Here is a 13189-nt window from a genome sequence, read left to right as displayed (position 1 = left end):
GGGTAAGGTTAAACAGGTGTGCCAGTTTTAGTTTCTGTCTGTTTCTCATCCCCCCCATCTTTAATTCAGCTCTCCACATCTGCACATCATTGTTTTTTTAAAAAATATATTTATGTAGATTCATCAGCATTTTAGTGTGAATTTATCTCAATATACAGTGGCCCGTACTTAACCTGAAACTGTTCTTAACCTGAAGCACCGCTTTAGCTAATGGGGCCTCCTGCTGCCACCGCGCCGCCGGAGCATGATTTCTGTTCTCATCCTGAAGCAAAGTTCTTAACCTGAAGCACTATTTCTGGGTTAGCGGAGTCTGTAACCTGAAGCGTATGTAACCTGAAGTACCACTGTAAGCATGTTTTTTAAAAGCAATTTTCCCCAATACAATGCATTTTTACACTAATCTATGAATTTGTATGAACATTAGTTTTGGGATTTTTTTATATACGTTACCTGAGGACAGCATTGCAAAATTCAGAGAAGTGTGAGTTTCAAAGGTTGGCTGTGTTTCAGCTCATGAATTGTTTTTAGAAAGTGTGAGTAGGCCTGGTTTTCATTTTGAACTGAATTGAACTTCTCTCCCATCCTCAGTCTTGGTTAAGCAATAGGCAAACCGGGGGGGGGGGGGATGCTGGGTGGTGGCTGGAGTGATGGAGTGACATCAGGCAGAGGCATAAGACTATAGGCTTATAGAGGTGTAAGAAAAATCTAACCCAGGGAAGCTGCTCAGGGAGATCTTTGGCACTGATGTGTGTCTCTGTCTCTCTCTGTGCTGTGACATTTAGGCATAATAAAACCTGTGACCTGACTATCCTAGTGATTGTGACTATTTATGCAAAAGAGAAGAGAGCTAGGAAAATGGACATGGGGCCATTAGATACACCAAGCCCATGCACGCAAAGTAAAACAACATGGAGGATGTCCAGCTAGTGCTCAGTATTGTCCCTTATTCATGTCTGTTATGTTCAGTTAAAACAAGTCTGTGAAAGGACTGGATAACTTGCTATTGTTGAATTGCCATCTTTTGATATTGCTTAATGCTTCCGATCCTTGAATTTGCATTTGTATGTTAGCAAATACTGATTGTCGGTTCCTCATTTGGAAACACTGACTTTGGGGTGGGGCGGGGAATGTGTGCCTGAGAATATTGAACAGCTTTTTCTTAACTAGAAGCTCTAGGCAGCATTTTCCTGGGGCAGGAATCTGGTTTAAAATTTAGTGTAGCATTCCAGAACATGGTGCTGGTCAGGTTAAATGGGATTCCCTTGCAATTTCCCAGTGTGGTGTAGTGGTTAGGAGTGGTAGTCTCGTAATCTGGTGAACTGGGTTCGCGTCTCCGCTCCTCCACATGCAGCTGCTGGGTGACCTTGGGTCAGTCACGCTTCTCTGAAGTCTCTCAGCCCCACTCACCTCACAGAGTGTTTGTTGTGGGGGAGGAAGGGAAAGGAGAATGTTAGCCGCTTTGAGACTCCTTAGGGTACTGATAAAGTGGGATATCAAATCCAAACTCTTCTTCTTTCCCTGTCCTCATTTTGTGGCTTCTAAAATTCTGGATTTCATATCAACTGCGCTGAGCAGCTCTAAGGAAAGGTGTTTGTTTTGGGGATGAAATTTGTGGTGACCTCTGGATTTGAGTGCCTTGTGTGTTGTGAACAGCAGTACTAGACACAGTGAGAGTTAGACACAGCACCCCCCTGTTCCTGGGACTCTCATGCAAGGAGTGCCTCCTCATCATGAGATTTGTGCTCTGAGAATTGGTGCTGTAAGGACTGATGGGATGAGAAGGACAGAATCATGACAAGAAATATATGCATAAGAGATTATTAGGATTACAATGTATTGAAACCTATCTTGGAAATAATGGATGAGAGTTGATCACTGAGGGATTGGAGAGGAGGTAATGATTCCAGAGAGCTGTCCATCAATCACAGAAGGCACAGTTGGGAATGACAGTTGCTGGCTTAGAGTTTTTTCTTGCAGATGTAGCTGTTGAGTTGGTTGCAGTTTCTATCATTCCATTTCACAAAACTGTAAACGGTTTCTTTAAAAGAGAACAAATGACAGAATTAGGTCCAGAAGTTAGGAGGCACATGAAGAATAAATAGTCCAGATTAATTTTGCTTTCTGATCTTAGATTTTCTACATCCCTTAGTCAACACTTGCCCTATGGTGAGGAGAAAACACAACTCAGACTTTAGCCTGGCAACCAGTTTTTAGAATACAACATGAATGTGATGGTGGTGGTGGTTGCTACAAATTGCATACCACCCTTCATCCAAATATCCCAGGGCAGTTGTCACGTACAATTTACTATGCAGATAGGCTGTAACTGAACCCTTCTACATTGTGGTATGTTGGAAGTGACCCTAAATGCTGAACACATAAATCACTGCTGTTCCAATCTACAGAGTAATTATCTTTGCTGTAAAGAAACAAATACCTGACCAACAGTTGTATCCAACTAACTCATACTCAGAGTAGACTCCTTAAAATCAATGGACTTTCATAAAATACTAACCTGGGTCTGTTGATTTTGTTGGAACTATTTTGAGTATGACTTACAATCCTGAGAGAAGTAGGACATTGATGGAGAAGTGTGTGGCAATGTGGAACTTAACATCTAATTGTTATTTTGTCAGACCTTGCAAATGGTTTCCTTACCTGGAAAATATAGGAGCTCCACACAATGCTCATAAGGGGCCCAGTTGTCTGGTGTGGTTGGGTACCAGGATTTGTAACCTTCATCGAACTTGTAGACTGATCCATCAGGCCACCTCCAACGCCCATTCTGCAAGATTGAGACATTATAGATCATGTAAGTAAGGAAATGAGGAGCTTGGTGTCAATATTATCTGGATATCTTGGTCTGTGGGAAGGTAGTGCCAGCTATGAATGAGTCAGAGGAGGATCTGCATTGAAAATAATATTGATGTAGCATGTGGGGTTCATTCTTGGATATTATTATATACGGAAGGAGTGGTGATGCTAAGAAGCCACTACTCTATGACAATGACTTGGAATAGAGCAAGTGAAGGCAACTCACGTAATGAAGCCCAATCCACACGTTACTTTGTTCTTGCTGGGATGCGGAGATGTGCTTGGCAATCAGGGCTGTCTCATCCACATTAAGGATAGAGGCAAGGTGGGCCCTATGGCCATAGCTATGGCATGCAGTCTAAGAATGGAGAAAGAATGAAAGACGTTTTGCCACAACCGCCATCAGAACATGTTTCTTTATATACCACTTTTACAAAAAGTCATTCCCAAAGTGTCTCACAACACATCAGATAACAACAGTTCAAAAACCATATCTCACTAAAAGGAATGATGCAGAGTTCGTGGAATATCAACATTTTTATTTATTTCTCTGAAATTTGACTTTCAAGAGGCAAGTCTTACTGGTAGACTGTAAGAAATTAGTGTCACATACCATGTTGCCGGGCTTAAACTTTTGTGCACTAATGGCACCTCCAGATCGACAGCATTTCACACGAGGAATTCAAGCACATAACAGGAAGTGTAGGTTTGCATAATTAATCCACTTAAATAAATAAATAAACAAATGTAGGAGCATGTTCTTGTCCCCTCATCTAGGGTGAATGCAGGATGAGTGGTCAATTAAAAGGTCATTTGGAGAAACCCTAAGCCGGTCTTCCAACAAACCCATTTTTTTTTTTATGTAGAAATTTTAGGTGGAAGCATTTTTATGCAGAATGTTGAAAAAGCTGCAAAAGGTTACAGAAAGGGAGTATTACATTTAAATAGAGGCAAGGAAATTTGAACTTGGGAGATTTGCTTTGCAATGCCTAATTTATTTTAATTTCAGCTCGGGAACCCAAATGATCAGCACTGCATCCTTTCACAACACTGCAGACCACACAGCATACACTGTTATGTCACCCTTGCACCGAAAAGTTGCAGGGGTGCAGTACATACGTAATGTTTGGTAAATACCCTTTGGAATTAGGTCACTGGGTGCTTTTTGACATTGTAAAAATACTATTCTGCAAATATATAGGCTGAGCATAGGCAGAGGATCAAACACTCCCATAGACTGCCAATATCTACAGTTCATACATGAGTTCTCTAGGGAGACAGCCAGAGCCATGAAATGTTTTGCGAACCCAGTCTCAGATCTGTTTCAGAACTGCAGTCTATTCTACTTTTCCACACAAAGATTTCTTCCCTCTTCTCCTGGTGGGAGGGGAGAATTTGACATAACTGTCACATTCACAGCTCCCACAGAGATGCTTCACTGGAACATAAAGTGACCAATTCTCTTTTGTGAAGTCTGAGATGCTGGATAGGTATTGTTCCAGGGCAAGGATAGCCCTACTCACAGAATCTGATAGGAACCCAAAAGATGTAAATTATAAACATTAGGGAGAACTTTCTGTCAGCAAGATCTGTTTGACAGTGGAAAGCTGTGGCCTCTCTTTCCTTGGAGGTTTTTAAGCCAAGGTAGGATGGCCATCTGTCATGGATGCTGTGGCGATCACACAGGGTCCCCGGATGTTTGACGGTCTATTGACCCTGTGCCACCACTGAGATTGCCTCTTCGTTGCCACCACCCCGTTTCTCTTTGGGGACACACGGAGTCCAGACAGTTGTTAACATTAACAAATAATCAAGTTTATTTGTATAAGCATGAACAAATAACAACTTCAAACTGATTATTCCAATTATCTATCTGACTCCACCTAACAATTCCTCTCACTCTCTCACCACACAACTTGACCAACCCACAGGCTATTCCTCCCTCTTACTTCTCCAACTCCCAACACTCAACTCTCAACTAACTTCCACACACCTCCGACTCTAACTTTTACTCCTCCCCTTGCATTCTCTCTGGCCAATCACATCACACTCATTTAACCCTTTCCTTATGACCCACCTAGGAGGCAAATGCCACAGATGCTTTAGTTGAGATTTCTACATTGCAAGGGTTTGGACTAAATGACCCTTGAAATACCTTCCAATTCTATGATTCCATGATTCTATTACATTTTGCTTGAGGAGAAATATTTCTTACCTCAGCATCTCTCCATGACAACTTGGTATCAAAATATCCATAGCAATTGCCCTGGTTTTGCAGCCAGCCATCAGGACAGGACAGGGCCTTGGCTATGAGGAGAAAGGAACAAAGTAATAAGATGGTTGTTCTTTATGTGAAATCTTATTTTAGCTACACTGCTAAAAGGGGTGACTGCTTTGAGCAATCAGAGATAATTTTGAAACCAATGAATATAGGCCTAACCTAAACCATTGCTCTAATAGCCTTAGCTGGGTAACCATCGCTTGAAAATATAACAAGCACTATTGATATAATGCCACTTAACCCAGATAAAGATTTCTACAGCTCCTCTCATGCTTTTTTGGTCTCATGGCCTGCCTCAAATATGAGCTATGTAGACTGAAAGGGGCAAGGCAATGTAAAACTGCAGAAAAAGAGACATGCAGGCAGAGGATAAAAGTGTGTCTGGCAGAGTGTGAAAGAAGGAATGTCCCCAAGGAGGGAATAGAGAACTGGCTGGAGACACCGAGGAGAAACAACAGCTGAGGATAAGAAGAGCAGCACAGGTTAAAAGCGTGAAACAGAAAGATAAGGAGGCGGAGGAGGTTATATGCGAGGGAGGTTATATGCAGAGGTAAGGGGAAAAGTGAAGAAAGGAGAGAAATAGATTGAGAAAATAAGAGAAACTTTTTTACTAGGAATTCTAGGTGCAGAAATACCAAAGGAGCAGAAAAGACTATTCATGGCGGGCTTTTTCCCGGGTAGACATTTGTCTGATAACATGAGGAACATAATTGACATTTTGGAGAAACTAGAAGTGAATATAAACACTAAAGCAGTTTTGATATTTGTGGATGCGGAGAAAGCCTTTGACAATATTTCTTGGAGTTTTATGAAGAAGAACCTACAGGGTATGGGGGTAGGCCAAGGCTTTGAAAATGGTATAAGTGCAATTTATTCGGAACAAAAAGCTAAATTAATTGTAAATAATGTGGTGACGGAAGAATTTAAGATTGAAAAAGGGACACGACAAGGTTGCCCAATTTCCCCATTGCTTTTTATTTCGGTCCTGGAGGTTTTGCTGAACATGATTAGAAGGGATCAGTTGGTTAAGGGTATACAGGTTGGAGCTAAACAGTACAAATTGAGAGCATTTGCAGATGACTTAGTATTGACGTTACAGGAGCCAGAATCTAGTACCAAAAGGGTTTTAGAATCGATTCAGAATTTAGTCAAGTTGCAGGATTTAAATTGAATAAGGTAAAAACTAAGGTTTTAGAGAAAAATCTAACACCAATAGAGAGAGAGAGGTTTCAGAATGAGACAGGTTTAACAGTGGTTAAGAAAGTTAAATATTTGGGGATTAACTTGACAGCAAAAAATGGGAACTTATTCAAAGATAACTATGAAAGATGTTGGGCTGAAGTGAAAAAAGACTTAGAAATTTGGTCAAATTTGAAGCTTTCACTCCTGGGTCGTATTGCTGCTGTAAAAATGAATGTATTGCCTAGAATGTTTCAAACATTGCAAATTGTGGACAAAATGGACTGTTTCAAGAGGTGGCAGAGAGATATTTCTAGATTTGTCTGGCAGGGCAAGAAGCCCAGAATAAAATTTAAAATACTAACAGATGCAAAGGATAGAGGTGGATTTGCCCTGCCAGACCTTAAACTTTACTATGAATCAGCAGCTTTCTGCTGGTTGAAAGAATGGCTGCTTCTTGAAAACACTGACATTTTGGATTTAGAAGGTTTTAACAATGTATTTGGATGGCATGCATATCTGTGGTATGACAAGGTCAAAGCGCATAAAGCATTTAAAAACCATATTGTCAGGAAAGCATTGTGTAATGTTTGGATAAGATACAAGGATTTATTGGAAAACAAAACTCCAAGGTGGCTGTCACCAATGGAAGCGAAAGCCTTGAAAAAGCTCAATATGGAGGTCAAATGGCCAAAATATTGGGAAATTTTGGAACAAGATGGAGACAGATTGAAATTGCAGAGTTTTGAAAAACTAAAAAACAAAGTGAGAGACTGGCTTCATTATTATCAGATAATGGAGGCATACAATTTGGATAAGAAAATTGGCTTCCAGGTGGAAAAATCAAAATTAGAAACAGAACTGTTAGAACCCAAAACTAAGAATTTGTCAAGAATGTATAACTTGCTGCTGAAATCGAATACTCAGGATGAAACGGTGAAATCTGCTATGATTAAATGGGCACAAGATGTTGGACATAACATTATGTTCGCTGACTGGGAACAGTTATGGACCACAGGTATGAAGTTTACGGCATGTAATGCCCTAAGAGAGAATATTATGAAAATGATATACAGGTGGTACATAACCCCAGTCAAGCTTGCAAAAATCTACCATTTGCCTGATAATAAATGTTGGAAATGTAAAGAAACTGAAGGTACATTTTTTCACCTTTGGTGGACGTGCCCAAAGATTAAGGTTTTCTGGGAGATGATATATAATAAACTAAAAAAGGTATTTAAATATACCTTCTTGAAGAAACCAGAGGCCTTTCTCCTGGGCATAGTCGGCCAATTGGTGTTAAAAAAGGATAGAACTTTCTTTATGTATGCTACAACAGCAGCAAGAATACTCATCGCAAAGTATTGGAAGACACAAGAGCTACCCACACTGGAGGAATGGCAGATGAAAATGATGGACTACATGGAATTGGCGGAAATGACTGGCAGAATCCGTGACCAGGGAAAAGAGTCGTGGAAGAAGATTGGAAGAAATTCAAAGATTATTTACAGAAATATTGCAAAATTAATGAATGTTAGAGTGATGTTGGATTGAAGTTAAGTGGCTTCTAGCTGTACAGGTTTTAAAGTTATAAATATATCAAGATTAAGGATTAGGACTAAAAAGGCTAAAAGAATGGAAAAATTGGTTTTTAATAGGTAAAAACTTAATGTTATAATATATTAAGATTAAGGATTGGGATTAAAAAGGAGGGAAAGAAATTGCTGGACTAACAAACTGAATTGGAATACAAAAGAGGGAGGTATGAGGAGGTCCGGGAAACAAGTAAATGTAAAAGAAGTTATGAAAAGACGGAATTGTTTTTAACTGTTTTTTCTTTTATCTTTTTGTATTTTTGTATTTTGTATTGTGTATTTTTTCTTTTTATTCTTAAATTTTTCTTTTTTATTAATGTGATTCTTTTTTTGTGAAACTTTAATAAATATTATTTAAAAAGAAAAGAAAAAGAAAAGACTATTCATGTATGTGACGACAGCTGCACAAATACTATTGCCCCAGAGATGGAAGGAAGATAAAGTTCCGACCAGAGAAGAATGGTTGATAAAGATGATGGACTACGCTGAAATGGCGAAAATGACTGGGAAGATCAGGAATCAAGAAGATAATACATTTAATAAAGAATGGGGGGGATTTATAAGTTGCCTTGAAGAATACTGCAAACAATTAAAAACATTGGCAGAATTATAACAACACTTGTAACGTAACAAGTGCTATGGTATGAATTGAATTTTAAGAATAAATGGAGAACATTATATGATGCAGGTGGGTAAAGATTAACAATGGAAGCCATGGAGGAGTAGAGGGAAGTCTAAGGATTCAGGGAATCCTATATTTTTATGATTTTGATTTATATTTGAGTGAAAATGTTAAATTTAAAACTGAATTATTATTATTATTATTATTATTATTATTATTATTATTATTATTATTATTATTATTTTAAAAGAGAAAACAAGATAAGCAGAAAGATGGTAAGGGCAAGAATAAGCAATAGCAAAGGAGGATTCTTATTCCAGCAGAGCCCAGATGTGATGGATGGCCAAGATGGCTCTTCAGTCACTGAATGGAGAACCAAAATATTCAAAGAGTGCAATAGGATTGTCATTTGGTGAACACTGCTCTTTCCTTGAGGATATGTTTGAAAGACAATATTATCTTGGAAGCTTTCTCAGAGTAACATTATCTCAAACTTGATATTGCTAAGCAAGCTTGAATTCCTGAATTGTGATAGTAACTAGGATTACAAGCCCAAGAAGGGTTGATATAAAGACTAAGATAGTAAGGGAATATTAATCATAATTCTCTTGTGTCTGCATTCTCGATTGCCTGCCTTAATATGATGACTTAGACTTAAAAAGGGGGAATAAATGAATTAATTATATTTATATGGACACCTGAAGGACTAGGGGTAAATAGTTTGCATTGGGTAATTCTCAAAAATTGGTTAAAATGCTCACCTCCTGGAAAAGAACTGGAGACCAGGACTCCAAGAAGACAACAGGCGAAGGAGGTGACAAATCCCATCTTGCGGTAGACCTTTTGTGGAAGAGGAATGTACAGTGAATTCAACAAATACCTCCACTGATTGCCATTCATCCCAAGTGGTGATGGAAGGAAGGAGGACTTAAACATTGTCTACTCTTAAAATCACAATTCTACTTTATTTGAACTTCTAAGAACTATGAAGATTAGAGAAAGACGAAAGAAACAAAACCTTGATGTTTATCAGTGTTGACAATTCATTGAGCTATAGAATGTTGAGATTAGAAGGGACCTTGGAGATCATATGCTCATTTGAGGAATCTCCAACAATATGCATTTCTATTAACACCTTCCCCAAGTACATCATTTTTGTATGCATTACACAGCTGAAGAAATTCCATGAGAAATTCAACTGTGTTGAAAAATTCAAAGAGATACAAATTTCAAAGGGTGGCTATTTTTCAGCTCTCATATTGTTTCAGATAGTGCAAATTCAATAAGTATGTCTTTAAATGGAATCTGAACTGAATTTCTACCCCAACCCCAACCCCACCTCCAACTTACACAGGTTCAGTCCTTTTGAGGTGTTGGATAACTCTTTCCACAGGCAAGCCTGACTCCCAAGTTGGCTGTCTTAATTATTATATGAAGCTTTGTCAGGTCAGAGGCAGGGGAAAGGAGGAAGGAATTTCAACCTTTTAGACATACATAAAGTACAGATGACAAAGGAAAGGCTGTACTTCAAATACTCATAAAAACACATGATTGGTTGCATGAATGTCCCTAGGTATTTATGTGAAAGGTGATGGAAAAGTAAATATTCTAAATACAATAATAAAAGACTTAACTAGAATCAAAGAACAGGTCTACCATCTGGAGATAAACCCAAATCCAGGAGGGGCACTTCCTTCACCACTTTCTATTTTGAAACTGAAAGGTGTCAGTGAAGGGGAGTGCTGAGTCTGCTCAAATAGCACACCCTCACTTCAGGTAGTGCAAAGTTGACCTGTAACAAGACTGGCCCGCATCCTTCATAAAGGGAGAGACTGCCTTGGAATATTTCCCAGAATCCTCTGCCACATGCAAGACGTTCCCTAGCAGATGAGTCAACGTGGCAAGAATTCCATAAAACCCAAACTGTGGAAACCACTCATGTTATTCATGTTTAAAATTGGGGCTTGGCGAGGTCTAGTTTTTATGTGAAATTGGGAAATATCTGAGGGGAGCTAAACTCCTCCCTCCTCTTTGCTTCCTCATGCTATTTAACTCCCCCCTCCTTGGCTCATTTCTGAGATTGGGATATAAGTACCTGTGGTGATGGAGGGTGGGGAGCTTAGACTGGGGACTGTTCTTCTTCTTCTACTACTACACACACACCCTTGTTTTCTTCTTCTTTAGATGCTATTTTTCCTACCTGGCTTATTTGAGGGCAGCTCCAGCAGAGTGGAAGGCAAGGTTCCATCCAAATGGAAGCTGGAGACACAAACTGGGTTTCTGCAATGCTTTCTTTGGTTGTGCACCTGGTAGCTCTCAGTGGCAGCCATGTTGTCTCCATAATACACTAGGACAGGCATGTCCAACTCTCTACAGACTGCGATCTACTCCCAGTATATAAAGAAAACTGGCAGTGATCTACCGATTGTTGTTGAGCTTTTTTTTAGGGGGGAGTTAGCAGAGTTCTTGAGCTTTTTTGGAGGGGGGCACCACAGTTGTTCAGCTTTCTTTTTAGGGGGGGGGTAACAGTTGTTCAGCTTTTATGGAGACGGATTGCATAACATTGATTGCACAACAGTCCGCTGACCTTCCTCCTTTCCCCACTCTGATGCCAATGCTGGAAATACAACCTTTCAAAGCTGTACTGGCAGAAAAAATGGGACATAGTGCTGGGGGCAGGGTGCGTTATGATCTCTCAGGAACAAACGGGTGATCACTTCTTTTACTCCCACGATTGACCGGGAGCACACCGACAATCTACCTGTTGATCATGGTCATCTGGTTGGACATTGCTGCACTAGGAGTTTCATGAACAGACACGGTCTTCTGTAGAACACCACAAAAACATTGACGTTTCCATGATATATTTTTTGGGGGGGGAGTAGTAATCCCTACCCCCACCCCAAGTGTCCCTTATCCTCTGGGGCATTGTAGAAAAAAGAAGAAGGCTGGTGGCCACTGGGGCCAAAAGACTTTTTAAAATTGGGTATCCTTAAGGATATTAAATGTGGGTACAGGGTTGACAATCTGTTTTACTGAGATGTCAACTGTATTCTAAAATCTGGGTTTACACAACAATGCACACCCCACAGATGCCTTAAACAGTGTTTGATGTCTTGCATGTCTTAATGACCCATCAAGGATAAAAAGAATATAGCCGATGTTTCAAATTGCCTCAAAAGCAGTATTTTTTAATGGATTCCATATTTAGGCAGTACCAGAGGTCCTGCAGCAGGGTACATTCCCCAAATAGAGCTTACCCTTTGGGTCATCGCTTGGGGGAGTTGCAGGGGCAAGACTGTGTCACCCATCCTCAGTTAGAAATGGAATTGTTATTCAGGTCATGGGAGAAAAACAGGTCTGATTCAATGTGCACCTGGGTGAAGGAAGTTTGGTTTTACAGGGTCTCCCTGGGTGGGAGGTAGGGGGAAGGAGAGTATTTATAGAGCTAATATATTTTGATGGTTTCAAGGAAGCATGCTGGGAAGAAAGCAAATAGGCTGGACTAATACATTTAAGAAGGATTGAAACATTTGATCACAATGTGTTCTTTTCCCCTCTTTGTTTAAAGGACTTGGCACCACTTTTATGAGTTACTTACCACTTTTATGGACTTTATACCATCTTGGCAGATGTAGATAGTTAATGTTTTAACTGCTGTTTATGGCTAAGGGTGTTCATCAAATATGGGCTAGACTTACGAATACTGAGGCACACATGGAGGCTATGCCATCAGAGCACCTATAATGCTTCCTTGTTGAAATAGTCAGAGTCTAAAGGTCAGGACCTTTTGGCAGGCTAAAAGCCTGACTGGTAAAGGAAGTAGTGCTAGAACCTTTTGAGATCTCCCTCTACCTGCATGAGGCTTGGGGTCACATCAACCCTGAAAACAATGGAGAATTGTTTCTGAAAGGGTGTATCCTGTTTCATTTTACCAGTACGGAACCGAATTCTGAGTGAGGGGGAAATGGCAAGCTGTGAGAGAAAAGGACAAATCAAAATGCAGAAAATTTGGCATGTTGGGGGGTGGGGTGGTCAAAAAGAGATTGGAACTCAGCAATAGTTCTCACTTCTTCTTTACTTAATTTTCAGGTGGCATAGCAAACCATTCCTAAACAGCACTGTTTTGGACAGCTCTGGAGATACTATTTACCAAATTTGGCATGATAGTTTCTGAGATCAAGGAATGGGGTTTGGTCCATCTTTGGATACCATTGGACACCAACTTGAATCCAAAAGGTGGACTGGGACCTTCAAAATTGCACATATTTTCACACCTCTTGAGATAACCCAACTGTCATGCTGTCACTGAAGGAATCTTCTCCAGAGGGGGATGTGGCACTAGCCCAAGTAAAAGTTCTAGTGGAGCAGGCTCTGTCAATGAACAGTGAGATGGACCAGGGAAGCTAGGACCTTCAGGGATCATAAAAGGTAAAGGTAAAGGGATCCCTGACCATTAGGACCAGTCATGACCGACTCTGGGGTTGCGGCGCTCATCTCGCTTTATTGGCTGAGGGAGCCGGCGTACAGCTTCCGGGTCATGTGGCCAGCATGACTAAGCTGCTTCTGGCGAACCAGAGCAGCGCATGTAAACACTGTTTACCTTCCCGCCGGAGCGGTACCTATTTATCTATTTGCACTTTGATGTGCTTTCGAACTGCTAGGTTGGCAGGGGCAGGGACCGAGCAATGGGAGCTC

General features: G+C 40.3%; 1 protein-coding gene across 1 annotated transcript; it reads right to left on the bottom strand.

The window, feature by feature from the left end:
• Window positions 1-1304: 1304 nt before the first annotated feature.
• Window positions 1305-10226, bottom strand: LOC308461986 (dromaiocalcin-1-like). The gene is made up of 6 exons (XM_080979158.1): window positions 9842-10226; window positions 9253-9331; window positions 5030-5121; window positions 3041-3172; window positions 2659-2785; window positions 1305-2038 (listed from the first exon to the last, which is right to left on the bottom strand). Exons 2-6 carry the CDS (start codon window positions 9317-9319, stop codon window positions 1959-1961), a joined length of 498 nt encoding a protein of 165 aa, XP_080835284.1. The 5' UTR covers window positions 9320-9331; window positions 9842-10226; the 3' UTR covers window positions 1305-1958.
• Window positions 10227-13189: the final 2963 nt, after the last annotated feature.

Source organism: Podarcis pityusensis (assembly GCF_964106645.2).
Source record: "Podarcis pityusensis genome assembly, chromosome: 13".
In the NCBI taxonomy this organism is placed as follows: Eukaryota; Metazoa; Chordata; class Lepidosauria; order Squamata; family Lacertidae; genus Podarcis; species Podarcis pityusensis.
The sequence above is the reverse complement of the archived record's forward strand: the minus strand, read 5'-3'. Positions and strand labels throughout refer to the sequence as shown.